Source organism: Chelon labrosus (genome assembly GCF_963514085.1).
Source record: "Chelon labrosus genome assembly, chromosome: 4".
NCBI classification, from domain to species: domain Eukaryota; kingdom Metazoa; phylum Chordata; class Actinopteri; order Mugiliformes; family Mugilidae; genus Chelon; species Chelon labrosus.
In genome coordinates this window covers 23447942-23464729 of record NC_140340.1, presented here as the reverse complement: position 1 = coordinate 23464729, position 16788 = coordinate 23447942, and the positions used below count along the sequence as shown (strand labels likewise).

The 16788-nt window shown below is 41.6% G+C and overlaps 1 protein-coding gene across 1 annotated transcript in view; it reads left to right on the top strand.

The window, feature by feature from the left end:
- Positions 1 to 16788, top strand: part of ptprt (protein tyrosine phosphatase receptor type T) — a 336883-nt gene that overhangs the window by 196913 nt on the left and 123182 nt on the right. Inside the window, exons 12-14 of the mRNA XM_084543813.1 lie at positions 1912 to 2113; positions 5129 to 5231; positions 9338 to 9614. Of these exons, the coding sequence (XP_084399939.1) occupies positions 1912 to 2113; positions 5129 to 5231; positions 9338 to 9614 (582 nt within the window). The remainder of the gene's footprint in view (positions 1 to 1911; positions 2114 to 5128; positions 5232 to 9337; positions 9615 to 16788) is intronic.

Sequence of the window (16788 nt, the reverse complement as noted above, 5' to 3'; positions counted from 1 at the left end):
TAGTGTTGACCTGAATACATATGCTGAAAACCGACAGCTCATGCGCTACATACTGTGTACTGCATATATGTATAGCCTCACTAAAAACAGGCTGCAACCCAGCACCATTAGCATTTAATTGCAAAATAGTGTTTAAAGATGGGATAGAGTCACTGGTTTAAAAACATGCAGAATTTCTCTGAAGCCTTCTCAGTGTACAGCAGCTAAAGGTCTAATATGGTAGAGCTAGTTTGGTCCAAGGACCCACTGGGCTCCTCACCTGGTAGTGAAGTTGGCAAACCGACGAGTTGACTAGTCCGTACAAACCCTAGTGTCACCACACTCTCTCTTAGGAATGTGGGTTTGTATTGTACTTGTTTGCTTTTGCTGGCTAGGTGACCCTAGACTGGTGTTTCGCCATTGTTCTGTTTGTCTTGGTTTAGTCAGCGGCTCTGTTGAGTTTCTTTTTTGGAGAAGGGTGTCCTTTGTTGGCCTACCAAACAGAGGGCTCCTACCCTTTGTCAAGTCCTACCTTCCAATGCTACTGTTGCTAGGTTAGACAAGCAATAGTAACACAGGGGTCCATTCCCATAGAAAATCTCTGAAAACCTATAATAACAGAGGAAAATGGCGGCGTGGCAGCTAATATTAGCAACTGTATTAATGTTTGCAGCCAATGGAAAAATGACTACTGTTTTCAGCAGTTTCAGTTTTATTGTATGGTTATAACCAGTGTTCGAATTATACCATGAGCTTCGGGGGGTACCGCTATTTTGACTGGTGACGTCACTCTCCATTTTATATAGGCTTACACACACGATTTCACACTTGTGGTTCACAGTCAATTTTCCTTCGAAATATAGGTCATATGACAGTGGCTGGCTGGCCGACAAGGTAAAAAAAAAACTAATCATACCAGCAAGCACAATGCACCCTACACGTTATAGGAAGGGTTGAATTCGGGCACGGATAAACACTGTTTCACGGTGCGCCCCGTGCGTAAAATTGCGCGCCACAGTCAAAAAATATTTTTCGGTATAGCAGTGCAATGCAAACATGGAAATGCATACAGACCAATAGCACAGATTACCGAAATGTCAAACACCCGACTTAAATGTAAAATCCTGAATTATTAACAGATGGGCTACAGAAAAATTCCCGTTTAATAGCCAAGTTCACCTAGCCTAATACAAAGCCTGCACACTGTGCATTTGTTTTAGTTCGTCAGTATTCATTTACCACAAAATACAACGCATGATGATATACATGGTAGTCAAAACCATAGGCAGAGTTTAAAGTTGATTCAGCCACTTACTCTTAATTTCGCACACACCAGCGCCTGCACCCAGTAGGCTACGTAGGTTTGACAGCTAGTGAAGAACCATAGCAAACAACTGAAGGTACTGAGAAATGGTACATCCCAATGGGGGTGAGGGTTTGAAAATCGTATTTCATTAGATTATTTCCTGAACTGATGTGATGGTAATACTGCATTTAAATACATACAATTTTGGAAAGGCTAACATTATATTTTATTAAAAAATTTTCAGTACCCCCCAGACTATTATTTTCATCTACTTTGGGGGGGTCTAAGTCTCATCTAGGGGAGTCAGACCCCCCCAATACCCCCCGTAATTCGAACCATGGTTATAACCACACTTCTCGACTATGTTTTTTACAATTATATCCTAAATAATACCTAAAATCCATGAATACTGACAGTTGATCCACATTTGGTAATTGTGTAAACAGACAAAGATTTAATGGTCACTTGAACAAATTGTTGAAGACATAATACTCAGTTTTCTCAGTCAACCTGTAGTGTTTAAAAAATATATGATTATTACTGATTTAAACCAAGATTAAACAAACGACTTCTGAAAACTGAGCGAAGCTTAAATGTGAAACTGTATTTCTACTGTCTGCCTTCAGATTACCTACAAGGCACTGAGCTCCTTGGACCCCAGCGCTGATCTGACAACCCAGAGGGGACGAGTGTTCAAGCTGAGGAACGAGACCCATCATTTGTTTGTGGGGCTCTACCCAGGGACCACCTACTTCTTCACCCTCAAAGCCTCCACGAACAAGGGCTTTGGTCCGCCTGTCACCACCCGCATAACCACCAAGATAGCAGGTAAACATCACCTTTAGCTCTGACAATATGACAGATCTTTCTCTTCTGGTGACATTTGTTGATCTGCTCTTTATAATCACTGAGAGACACTGTGACAGGCCCATGCTTATTATTACAATAATAGCAGGTAGAGGCAGTGAAGCCTTGTTTGCTGGCCAGCTGGTGGGCTGACATGTCAGTCAGTTTCTCTATGAATGTGCCGGTCTGTGTTTTTGTTTGTTTGTTTCTTTGTCTGGGTGACCGTTTTCATATCTGTCTGACTTTTTCTCTCCATTTGTAACCCTCTGTTTATGTCACCCGCCTCTGTCCAAAGAAAATGTCAGTGGCACCACAAAAAAAGGGAAAAACAATCAAGTTTTGCGTGGCAAGAACTGTGAAATGTCCTCACATGTTAATGCATTTCTTTATTCTTCAACAAGAGGACTTCTCCATTCTTGTTCCTGTTTGGAGAAGGCTGTCCTTTGTTGTTTAAATGACACACTGACTGATGGAAAATAAAAACCCTTCACTTTCTTTTCTTTGCGTGTTTCTCTTTGCCCTTTATATCTCTGACTCACTATTTCATTCTCTCTCCAGCTTTTACTAACTCTCTTTCTCTGTTTCTGAAACACTTTCCCTTTTCCCCTTCCCTTTGGTTACTTCCTACAAGGGTTCATCTTTTTTTACCCTTCCCAAATCATATGTCTTAATGTTTTTACTCTGCATTTTGTTGTTATTTCTGTTTCGTGGTCATCCAGGCAGTTGTAACCTTTTTTTTCATCAGTATATTTGTTAAGCCACCCAGTGTAACCCTGAGCCAAAAATACAAGTTCCAAGTCCAACATTATTCTGAACTGTTGCACTGTTTTCCCATCATTTTTATGACCACCTTCCTAATATTGTTTAGGTCTCCCTTGTGCCTCCAAAACAGTTTTTTGACTCATAAGAGAATGGACATGGACCTTCTGAGGGTGTCCTGTGGTGTATGGCAACAGATTGTTGTTAGTGGGGGCCTTCACATCCCATGGGTTGAGGGGAGGGGCCTCTGTGGATCAGGCTTGTTCCAGTGCATCCCACAGATACTTGATCAGTTTGGGATCTAGTGAATTTGGAGGCCAGGTCAACACCTTGTGCTGTTTTTCATGTTTTTTCAGTTGTTCCTAAATCGTTTTTGTGTGTGTGTCTGTGTCAGGCTGCATCCTGCTGGGGATGGCTGCTGCCATCAAGGAGTGTCATTACTATTGGGTGGGGGTACCTGGTCTGGTCTAGGAGAGGCCTCATACTGAAAGATGTTCATATTTATCCAGTCACACTTACTCAGTCCTAGAATCTGTTTAATGCCAGAGCAAGACAATGTGGGGTTTATGAGAAATATGGCCTTTTTTTTAATTATACCTATGTATTTGAGATAGATCTTACCACACAGGGAATGTACTTTCAGTGAAGTAACCCAACTGAATTGTGAGTTCTTGCAGTGTTAAGTGCTGATTGAACCACACAAGGCTGCAGTCTAACGGGCCGTGCGCTTCGTCTTATCTGTCAACACCTACAGTGATTTTAGCATGACCTTTCCACTGAGCTTCCACTCCTCCATCATCCTCTCAAATCTTAACAACATGTTGCTAAGAAGGAAAAAAAAAAGAAACACAGTCCTTCCACCACACATAACAGATATGTCTCCTTCCAAATGTCACGCCATCCCCAATCTTCATTATCTCATTCAGGGACCGAAGGATGAAGAGATTTAAATTAAATGCTCCAGACGGATAGAGATGGATGGACAGAGAAGGAGGGGTTGGGTTTGTGTTAATAACCCAAATGCCACACCAATCAAGGGGGGAAAAAAGAGCTGACGTTTTATTCGGACAGGCGTTCATGCTGCACCGCCAATATGAGGGCACCGCAGATGTGAAATAAAAATATTGAATGTAATAGATTGTCTGTTAAGCCTTTTGGATTAAGGCCTTCATTTGTCCTTTCACCTTAGCACCTGATAAGATCACTGCTGTAAACATATGATATCAAAGTCAGAACAAAACAACCGTTAGACATGCGCGGTAAATTTGTTTTGTTTTCAAGGTTTTACAAATTATGTTTTCATTACTGTGTTACCTCGGGTATTTGACGTCTTTTCTTTAACGTTATCTCGAAAAAAATAAAATAAAAAGCGAGCTTGCCTTGAGATGTGCACACATTTGCACTGTAGGCCTGCATGAATAAATGAGTTTGTAGACTTTTCCTGCTTTGCATTGCTTCTATGCCCTGATATTATGTTTATTTAACTCATTGAAACTGATATTTCATTGAATCTCTGCCTACTACACTATATTTAAAAGTCCTAGGTGGGTTGAGGACAGTGTGTCTGAATCTTATCACAGACTCAGTTTTGCAGTACAGTATGTACACCGATCAGGCATAACATTATGACCACCTTCCTATTATTGTGTAGGTCTCCCTTGTGCCTCCAAAACAGTTGTGACTCATCAGAGAATGGACATGGCCTTCTGAGGGTGTCCTGTGGTGTCTGGTAACAGAATGTTGTTAGTGGGGGCCTTCGGGTCCTATGGGTTGAGGGGAGAGGCCTCTGTGGATCACCCCACACATACTTGATCAGTTTGGGATCTAGTGAATTTGGAGGCCTGGTCAACGCCTTGTGCTTTTTTTTTTTTGAGTTGTTCCTAAACTGTTTTTGTGTGTGTGCCTGTGTCAGGCTGCATCCTGCTGGGGATGGCTGCTGCCATCAAGGAGTGTCATTGCTATGGGGTGGGGGTGTCTGGTCTGGTCTAGGTGGGTGGTACAGTAGCATCCACATGAATGCCAGGTCCAAAAGTTTCCCAGCAGAACATTGAACTGTCACAAAATGGTCAATGTTATTCCTGTCAGTGGTTTTAATATTGCGGCTGTTCGGTTTATGGTTAAATTTCAACAGTAATTATAAGGTGATTTTTTCAAACTTTTTCTTTTTCAAAAAGAAATGTTCTTTCTCCACCTGTGTCATCCTTCAATATACTGAATTTCAATTTCTATTTTTTTCAGCCCCCATGATGCCAGAATATGAGTCAGAGGCTCCCCTTAATGAGACGGAGACAACTATCACTATCCTGCTGAAACCCGCCCAGTCCCGTGGAGCACCTATCAGGTAATTTCCTACATAGTTGGTCTGTCTTCTAATTTCTTTACTGTTCTATTACCCTTCTTTTAAATTCCCCTGCCTTTCTTTTTTCTCTTTTCATCCACTTTCCTTTTGTCTTCCTCAAGGGGCTCTTTTAAAGCCATTAAAGTCGCTCACACATATGAGTCCAATTTGTATGCAAAGGAATTCACTTTTTTTTTGTACCAAGTTGGAAACCTATCTCCATTAGTCACTTCTGCCTTATAGCTTTTTAGATGCAGTGTTACGGAGGCACAGGTCCAAGTGGACATGACGGTCCCAGATGTCTGTTGGTAACTTGGCTAATACTTCACTGCTTCAGTTGTAGTTCCATAGCAACATCTTACCGTCAAGTTTCTAGGGACAGAATTTGGACATTAACACATGAAAACAAAGTCACATAAAAATATATAAATAAACACACACAAACTTTACATATATACAGTATATATACTTGCACAGATGGCTCGCTTGCAGTTCATGAATAAACTCTTGAAATTTTTATTCAGCCAGTAAACAGCTGCCAATCATGTTTTGCACAGTCTCTTTGGAATATTTATATCAGGAACTTACGGTGTATCAGACGTGCTTATGTTTTATTTTTCCTGTCGCCAGTCCACTGTACTCACTTGCTCAAAACAATACAGAGAGCAGACACCCAGCTAATTTATTTCTCTTCCTTTCCTCATTTTTTCCAGCCAGCGTGTTTTTTAATTAAAAGTTCACTTTGAACATGTGATCTCATCCATTTAATTGGTGTAGGGGAGAACATTATTCTCGCTAGCCTTTAGGGAAATACAACCTCGACAAGGAGAATATATATCACTTCAATTTAGACTTGGGGAAATGGATTTGTGAAATGTGAGTGTGGGTCAGTGGTTTAGTGTTAATTTCTGCAAATCCCATACCCTATCTCACCATTAATCACCCACACACGGCGAATATATTTCGTGTTGAATTAGTCCGCACTATCAGCGCTAACATCTTTATCTGTATATCAACGCGTGGTAAGCCCCTCCATGTGTTTGCTTGTTATGTGAGTTTTGTGCGAGTATTACATATTTTAAATGCCAACAGATTAATGCGAGGTGGCAGGGGGAAAAAAGGCATCTGTTGGTTTGTGTGCCAGCAAATATACAGTTGCTGCCTATTTTATTTTTGTTTACACGGGAGATGAGCGCATCTGAAGTTCAGGAGCTGAGATAAGGAATGTTTACCAAAATGGGAGTGCTAGGAAGAGCAGCTGTTGTGGCTGAGACACACACTCACACCAATACACACATCTGCAAGCATTCAGATGGATACACATGCGTATTCACGAAATATGAGAGCACACAGCGGGTGGCAGCTGTAAAGGTTAACGGTGGTTGTCAGCGTACAGTATGTGCCTGTACGAGTATGCCAATGAACACATGCTGCAAACACACTCTCTCACGCGCGAAGAAAGATGCATGGAGAGAATCATTTACAAATCTGAATTATCTGTAGCCAAATGCTTATGATTGCATTCAATTCAAGTCAGTTTAGTTCATTCTTTGGGAGGGACAGAATGTAAAAGGGAGGTGGGACAGACAGAAAAGACGGATGGAGAGGAGAAAAGAGCAGACAAATTGTTTCATACAACTGGATAAAGCATACACACAGCATATAAACATGCCAAAACAAAAAACAATACATGGCACCAGGTGGTGCATGATACACAGGAGATTGATAATGGACGCAAACAGTAGATACACAGCATTCATTTTAGGAAAATTTTAATAAGAGAGAAGCTTCATGGGTATACAGTATGCTTAGAACGTAAGAATGAAGTGGAGCACACAAAACTATTACAGACGTATAATGTGCCTTTTGGGGAAGCTGTGGAGTTACAGAGGCTGGGACTGTAGGGTCAAAGGTTAAATGCAGATAAAGAAGTTCCCAATTAGGGATAAATTAAGGAAAAATTATTATTATTATTATTATTATGGTTACAGAAGAAGGAGATATAAATGTCTACTGTCCATGGATTCTGCAAAGAAGTGACAGATGTATAGCAGTTAGTTTAAAAGAAGTTGGCTAAAAATCTGTAACAGAATTAGGTGATACATTATATTTTAGGCTTTATAAATAGTCAGTTTGTGTAATTTTTGATCCGGGAGGACAAAAGTTGCATGGTTAACAGGAAGAAATACGAGGAATTTAAACACTTCCATATATTCCTCAGTCTCATAATGTCCTATCAAATAGAGTACAGTAACACACAAACTTATTGGTATCAACACGGGTTAGCATACACTTTAAAGCAAACATATACTATGGTATAGCATCTAATGGACCGCATACACACACATAAATGCAAGAACAATGCCCTTTTGCCCCTTGTACTAGGCCACTGCATCATCCGTTGTGCAGCGTTTGAAAGCCATTAGTTTGAAATGGATATTTTACCAGAAAGCCAGAAACAGCAAAGACAGTGACGGCGAGAGAGAAAGAGAGAGACTCATCTTTGGTCATCAGCAATTATCTTTTATGAAAGCTGCCAAACAGGAACCGGGGATAATTGGCCGCGGCCCCCTTCACAGAAACATACATTTCCCTAATTGCATATAATTGTGAAGTGAGTTCTTGGCGTGGAGGACAGAGGTAATTGCGGAGGGCCGCTGCGTTTGTCCTGACCGCTAAAGGAGCCCTCAGCCATTCATGAAGCCTCTCTGAGCGTAATGGAAGCTCACATTCACTGACAAAGATGGACTTTCATTCAAGTATATAAACACACATCGACACACGTGTCAGAACACACACACAGAAGCACAAGCACACCTGCTAAAGCACATACACGTAGAGGAGCACCTGTTAGAGTGCACACACACAAACACTAACACACACACGTGAACACACCTTCACTGTACAGACACATAAATGGATACAGGGCAGGGGGAAACATATGTGGGCTCTCAAATAGATTCATAATGTCTGTCCTCTCTGTTCTCTCACAGATGCACATACACACACATATATATACATAATAGTTTGATTTAAATGAGAGGCGTCATGTCTGGATGAAATAACACTGCATTCCAGCATCAGAACCTCGTCCCGTCCGTGATACATGGGAATGGTACTGTCTTTGTTTGGGCCTGTTTTACTGCATCTGGGTCAGGATGGCTTGTCATCAGTGATGGACCAGTGAATTCGGAATTATACCAAGAGATTCCAAAAGGAAATATCAGGACATGTGTCCGTGAACTCAATCTTAAGAGAAACATGCAGCAAGACAACAAGCCCAAACACACAGGTGGTTCTACAAATAATGGTTAAAGAAGAACAAAATGAATGTTTTTGAACTGCCAATTCAAAGTCCTGACCTTAATCCAATGGAAAGGTTGTGTAAGGACCTGACGCAAAAAGTTCATGTGAGGAAGTCCAACATCTTGGAACTGAAGTGGTTCTCTTTGGGCTAAAATTCCTCCAAGCTGCTGTAGACGACAGATCAGCAGTAACCGGAAACATTTAGCTGCTGTTTTATTTGTTAGGGTTCTCTTTGTCTTATGTCAGGACTTTTAATTTGGACTTTTAATTCAGACTTTGATGCTGAATCAGCACAAGAAATAATCTGCCAGGTACTTTATTAGGAAGTTTGCTTCCAAAGTATATCTACCATTTAGAAAAAGAAGTGATTCTTGGATCCTTTTTAAAGAATAGTAATGCTTTTTGTGTGGATTCTTCAGAGACCTCTTCTGCTAACGCTTTCATTGCCATAATGGACATAAAGTACTCAGCAGATTAGATCTTGTCAGTGGAAAGTGGATAGTGTGGATAAGTTCAAATAAAACACCTCACTGTTTTATGTATCTGTTTCAAAAACCCTGCAGCAATGCACTATTTGACTAGTTGAATTTTTATGTCAGGAATAAAAGCAAGAGTTTTGGCAAAATGCTTCCACAGCTAAGAGGACATAACTGATCGGAAAACTTAAAGTCTCTCCATAAAGCTGTGATTGATTGTTTCATCTGGTCAAAGCTTTGCTCTACAATACTACAATATTTACTTCTTAGATCCGTAGAAATCGATAAAGCAAGCAGTTTCTTTAAAACTGGCCTTTGTGTTTCCAGCTCCTACCAGCTCGTTGTGAAGGAGGAGCGCAAGTCAAAGACCCGGCGTGCCGCCTCCGAAGCTCCTGAGTGCTTTTCCGCCCCTGTCAGCTTCCGCAATGCCTCCATCTTGGACTCCCCATACTACATCGCCGCTGAACTGCCACCTTCCAGCCTGACAGTGGTGCAGCCGTTCACGGTGGGGGACAACAAGAGCTACGGCGGTTTCTGGAATCCTCCTCTATCACCCGCCAAGAGCTACAGCATCTACTACCAGGCCATGAGCAGAGCCAATGGGGTAGGTCTCAACTCTCCAAAAGTCCCTATCATTACAGGAAAGACTATTTTTAAGCCATTACTGATACTCATTTCAAGCTCAGGGTTCATCTTTGTCCTGTTAGAAAATAATGAAGATATAACATTGCTGTGACATTTTTTACCAGGAAGATTTTAACAGGGTTGCATTGTAAAAAGAAATGCCAGCACCCCAATTAGAAAGGCACTAATTAAAAATAGCGGCTTTTATCAACACAACATTTAACCCAATAGGTGACACTAAAACAAAAAAAATCCAAAGCTTGCTCACTTGAGTCAAACTAAGCACTGACATTTTTGGCCACAGTTTGATCAGTGATGTCCCAGTAGGTATCCAAACATCAGTGTCTGCAGTTTACAGTAGTGTAACTGCAGTTCCTTCTCAAGGCTTGAGTCCAAGAAATAGAATCTTTTGCGTTGCCTCATCAGTAAATGAAAGAAGTAAAAGAACACAGGAGAACTCCCTTTGGGAATCCTCACTCCCAGAATTCATCTGTCGGTGTCTATTTGCTGCTCCTTTTTGTCTGCTAATTATACCGTCTGCGAAATACAACAACGCCGTGCCCACCCTCCCCCACACGTCCCCTTCTCATAACTCAATCAGAACTTGAACTTGGCTTTTAGATTTCCATAATACTCTGAACTCCTGTGAGGGTTGTTTTAATTTTCCACTGCCGTAACCACGGTAACTCAGTTTGGAGAGCGAGGCCGGGTGAGCTGGCTGATGCCGTGATGTAATATCCTCCTCCAGAAAGCAGATTTCCCACAATGCACTCATACGGAGAAAGACTATGTGCAAGTGGGTGTGTGTGTGGGGGATTCTTGCATGACTGAACAACTGTGACTGTGAGCGGAAATGCATTTAAAAGTGTGAGGGCTTACGCTTATGCGAGCTGCTGAGGTGTGTATGTGTGTGCGCTTTGTACATGTGCAGACCATAAATCCGGTCACATCAGAGTTCCTTATTTGATTGGATCTCAGTCAATCCAATCAGTCTTGGGTTTGCTTGGATCATGGGTTGGAACATTGTGGGGGTGCTGATGGCGGCGTGGTAGTGAAAAGTAAATAGAAAAGCAAGTGGTCCTGCGCAGCCACCGTAAACCAGATGATTTGATAATGAAGTCAGGCATAAAAATGGACACACATTCATGAAGCTCATGATTTGTTGCCAATAAATATAATTTATTTTTTCTGACCCAAAGTCCCAGTTGATGGTGGTAGACCCTCTGGACTCCACACTCCACGCCCCCAAAAGGCACTTCAGCTGGAGCTTTACTTATGTTCTTAGCACAGGTTAGAACTTGTAGTCTCTTTTGGCATGTGAAGAAGAATGCTCATAAAGGGTAAGTTTCACGCCCTTTATGGGGCTCAAACCCATAACCTTGGGATTAAGAGTCTCGTGCTCGACTAACTGAGCAAACAATGCTCTACGGGTTATTTGTTAGGGAAAACTGGTTAAGATACTGTTTCCAAGCTGTAGTCAAGATACTATAGCTTATGCTAGACCTACTAGATGAGTGGTCTGAAAGGCAGGGTGACATAATCGTAATGAATGTAGAAGCAGCACTTGGGACCGATTGGCTTGGAGATTACAGATGACTGGACAAGAGTGGTGATGTTGAGATAAAAGCGATTTTGACGTGGGAAACTGGGAGTTATGAAGAGAATTGTGCTGCAGAAATAGCATGATCTCTTTTTTGACACTGCCATCATAAGTTTACGTGTCACATTTTTCCCTCTGGCAGCAGCATGTGCCAGTGACACTGATCCGTTCCAAATATTTCACCAAAACATGTTTCCCCCAGACGCTACTTTACAGCGGTGCCATCACTGCATCCTGAGCTCAACCACGCTTAAGAAGAATGTGACGGTTTTTACAGGGAATGTAAACAAGTAAAAGCATTTTCCCCTTATCCCTTGTTGTAATCAGGTATGACGCTGATGACGTAGCAGTTTGTCAACCACTTAAAAAGGAAAGCTTTAAGTTCGGCACACACTTGACAGAGAAGTCGGTGGTGAGGGTCAGACACAAAGCAGCTGCCTTGAACTGGGCAGTCCTTCAGTGCCGTCCTCTGGGACTCACCATCACGGTGAATGAATGACAACATGCTGAACCCAGCTGGTCTGGTTGAAGGACATTTCTTCTTTCACACAAAGGGACAAGAAATGTCTCGTGCCACTTCTTTTTTATGTTTTAGAGGCCCCGCTTGCGACTGAGAAATGAAATTGGCCAGTGCGTCCAGTGTGGTCAGGTGTCATTTGACTCTGAATAGCCTGCTGAGCCACATCTCTGCAGAGAGGAATGTCAGTATTTGAATAATTTATTCTCTTAATTCAATCTCCCTACAGCCGCAGTAAGGATATGTGAAAGTGATATTTTGTCAGCCAAGGATTTTAGTTATCAGCAGTCCCCACAAAGTCCAGTAGTTTCTTCAGTTTCCTTACTGTCAGTCATTTCAGAAGTGTAGGTGTCACGTTTCTTTTTTCTCGCAGCGGCTGATGTCTTATATTGGAAAGAAATTGCTCATTTACATTTTAGACTTTAGACTTGGCTCCTTTGTCGTAGTTTGATCCTGTGGATGAAAGTCTGCTTCTCGTTCTCGCCCTGTCTTGGATAATCCTGCTAGTTTTTTTGTTGTTGTTTTTTTCTCCCTTCTGATCTCCACCTGTCCATCACTGAGGATGCCTCTCCTCCCTCTTTCTCTTTTATTTCTGTCGCTTTTCCTCTTGAGAACATTTAGAAGAAATTGTTCTCTCAATCCACCCACTCTCCATCTCTTCGTTGCTCACTGCTGCTTCCTCTGTCTCTGCTCTTTCGTCTTAATAGAAAAAAAAATCCAGTTACATGTTTTTAATGTCCCTCATGTCCCTTTTCAAGATTTTCTCAATCTTTCAATCTCTTCTCTGTCATTTCATTTCTTAGAGTAGTTCCTCAACTTCAGTGTTTTTTTTTTGTTTTTTTTTTTTGCAGCTTCTCTTATTGAACCTATAATTTTGCACATATTTTATTGATTTTTTATCCCAGCCTCCTTCCTTCTCTTCACCTGTGCTTCTTCCATTCCTATTTGTTCTTTCATTCCCACTCTTCTACGCAAAATCTCTCCCAACCTTTCTTCCTCGTCACTCAGACTTCATCTTATCTCATCCTTTCCTTCCATCCCTCCATGCTTCCTTTCTTTCTTCCTCCTTGGTTCATTTCATCCATCACTTTCCTACTTTCTACCTAATATGTACCTTCTTTTTTACCACCTGTACACTCATTCCTGTTCTGTTTTTGGCTTTTTTTTCTGCCTCCCTGTGTCTCTTTTTCCTTCCTTCCATCTCTCCCTCGCCCTCTCTCTCCCCCCTCTGGGGTGACATCAGTCTGATGCCAGTGTCTCATCTCCCATCATTGTGCCAATTAGTCGACGCTCCGCACATTAAAACTACTCACCACCGGCAATCTTGATGTCTCCCTCGATGTCGTGCGACGCCACACAACCTCACACACGCACCCCACCCACATTAAAGGCAAGGCAAACACACAAGGATAAAGTGCCCCGAGGCTGTAAGTAAGAGAAGTAAGAGCGGGAGTGATTTGGGACTTAGGGATGAGGAACAATTGTGGAACGGGGAATAGAAGTCTAAAAAGTGAGAGAAACATTAAAGAAGATATAATACTGGAGGCAAAGATGGAAAGCAGCGGTGCAAAAGAGAAATAATGGGAGAGGATATTGTGATGATGTCAAATACGGCAAAAAAATGAGAGTGACTTTTAACACAATATGATAATTAACATTTAACCCAAAGCACAGCCTCTATCTAACCCTAACCAAGTTACTGTTGCTGCCTAACAACAATCACAGGAGTCGGGATGTGGGCCTTTGGTGTGTTAGGTATTAGGTTTAGGGTGTTTAAAATGAAGGTTAAAATTTCATTAAAGTAAACAAACACAAGTACAGTACAACAAGCCCAGAACACCTTTATTTGTGTTAAATAAGTGTTTTCTGGTCTTAAAAATCACTGTAGGAAACTAAAACTGTTATCTGAGCTTCAGTCTGAGTTTGAAACGACTAGAGTAGGTTAGAGAATAATCATGATCATGACTCTATGGACGTATACAGCTGGAATTAATCCTGCTATTGGACATGCCAACTGCTGTCTGTTACCATTTTCAGAATACCCCTTACTATGGGAAACAGGAAGGATTAGGGACAATTGAGGAACGATTGTGGGAGGGGGAATAGAAGTCTAAAATGCGAGAGAAACATTAAAGTAGATATAATACTGGAGACACAGGAGTCGGGATGTGGGCCTTTGTGTTCCAGCCTTCCACGCTGACCCCGATGCAATCCATAAATGTGACAAAATAACTTATTGCCTCTGGGGAAAATTCACCATCAGTTAAGTTTGTCACCATAATGTAATTCAGGAAGCAATTTAGTAGCAAATGTTCCATGAGAAGGTTGACTCAAACTGCAGAGCAAAACAGAGGAACATTTCATTAAAAAAATATTATTTCTATAAGGGGGTGGCAAAAAGACTTAGTCTTGTAGTTTCATTTTTTTTTTACTCTCTTTATTCAACTTGACAGAGTGGAGTAAGGAGGCTGGGAGAAATAGAGAAAGGTTTTCCTGCACAATAGAAGTTGGTCACAATAACACTGACCAACTTCTTGCTCCTCAACACAGACAACAGCATCAGTTGAATGGATAAAATGCCTGCTATGAAACTCAGAGAGGATGTTCATGGGAGGACAGAAGAAGTTGAAGAAGAAGTTTTGAGACCAAGAAAGAGGGAGGGCGGGGGAGACAGAGGAGGTGGAACTGTTGGAGGGGAAAGACAGAAGAGAAGGCAGAAGAAGGCGAGGAGAAATGGGCCGAGAAATGGCACAAAACAAAAGGAAATGGTGACACACATGGAGAAACATGCCCTTCCGCCGCTGTGAAAAATGCAGCCAGACACCTTTCTTGACAAGTAAAGAGCCTCGGGGGTTGGCCAAGGTACTCTGACAATCAACGTCATTCATACACACACACACACGCATACGTACGCACATGCACAAGCAAGCCTCGGAGACCAGATTTTTGAGGAGAAAGATAGAGATTTTTCAACCACTGACAGTGGTGGTGTCGATCAAGATGACTCAAAAATCCCGAAAATGCACTCGTATGTTTCTATTTTGTGTGTATATAGTATTGCTTTGTGTGTACACATACATACAGTGCTTTATGTAGGTTTGTGAACATGCACATGGCCCACTTGATCACATTCACATCACCAACAATGATCAGATTTAAGATTGTGTGTTTGAGTGAGTGAGTGAGTGAAAAAAAAATGTATGAACCTTTCATGTCTTTGTGTGTGTCTGTTTCTGTCTGTGTGAGTATTAAAAGGTTTTGGTACCAGAATGAGCTTCAGCAAGACTGGCATTGTTGAGATACAAATCAAGGACTGTCAAAGACAGACAAAGAAAGCAAAACGTTACACGCACACACACAAAAAAAAGTTGTTACCCTGGCTACCTTGGGTTGCCTGGGAACCTAAACAGCTAATCACAGTATCTAGAAATTAGACAGAAAACACAAATGGTTGGAAATTCTGCCACTCAGTCAGAACACTGACCTAACCAAGTGTGACTGAAAGAAAAAAACAGAGGGTGAGAGCAGGAAAGATACAAAGATAGATGGAGAGGAGAGAGAGAGAGAGAAAGAGAGAGAGAGAGAAAGCTCACCCACACAGCAGCTGCATCTCACATACACACTTAGTATTCTCGTCAGGCTTGACAAAGTTAACTACTACACCCACTGAAACATGCACACTGTGTCTCCAGTGTCTCCACCATAAACAACTCCCTTCCTCTGGTCTCCAGCCTCTGTATAGAGGCAGGGCAATAAACTGGGAGAATCCAGAACAGCCGGGCCTCTAAATTGGCCATAAATAGGTGCGATAGGGCCAATTTATAGAAAAACATAAGTCACTGGTGCTCAGGGAACTGATCGTATTCCCATGGAGCCCATTTGCAGGATACGCCTAACTCTTGATGGAACGGGATGGGAAATTCTGCCTTTGATACCAAATCTGATGCTCAATCATTTTTTATTATTAAAACAAAATGCTGCACACACAATTTGCAAACACTCATAACATTTTATTTTGACAGTAATAACAGGGGTTTTCTAACATTAAGAGCTGCATTGAGCTCATTTTCTAAGCTATGGCTACATTACCCTAAACAAGAAGACATCACCCTTTGTGAACACTGTGCGTGGAGCGTTGCTAAAAAACAATGTCAGCAGTGAATTCACAGTAAAGATTTTAAGGTTTGAATATTCTCACAACATTTTAATGGATCATTTGGAAGAAGAGAGTTACATATATAACAAGAGCTTGCGATAATAATTTGGCAGTTAGACTTAAATGAGAGCGGAGACCCAGATGAAGGTAGGACATAGGAACAGGACCTTGAAGACGAGACGCTGGTGGTGGTGGAGAGGATATGCTATGGAGACTTCGAGTTTGAAGGGCAGTGACAGAATTGTAATAATTTTAAATGATGGAGATTTAAGACTCATTGTCTCAATAATGCACTGCCACTTTGCATGTTCTTATAGTTCAGTGTCTGTGGTACCTTCACTATCACTAGAGCACCTGGAGAAAACTCACGCAGACACAGGGAGAGCATAGAAAACTCAAAAATGCTGGTTCAAAGCCGGAACCTTCTTGCTGTCAGTCGATATCAGTGCTAACCAGCTCCTCAGCAACGTACTGTCTGTATCAGTTTTCATGACATCCCTAATTCAGTGTGAAATAAGAAACCAAATAAGCACGTATAAGCAAGTAATTAACTCCTCTAGATCCGTTCCAATTATCTATTATCTCCGTATTCACTGAGGAGCACACAACACCAAACTCTACTCAAGGCAATATGAGGTTTTTGATAACTTACTGTACATTCAGTATGGGTTTCCTGTCGGTGCCCGAAATCAAATTCTGTACAGACCAGTGAGGGAATGGGATAAAGAAGACAATGAAGCAGATGGACAGACAGGTATTTAGTGAGTCATTAGTCAAACAGACAGACACACAGATGCCCAGCAGACAGTGACGTAGTAGAAGCAGGTGTGTTTAGTCTTGCAGAGTGATGCACATAACATCCATTTGTCTTATTTGCTTTT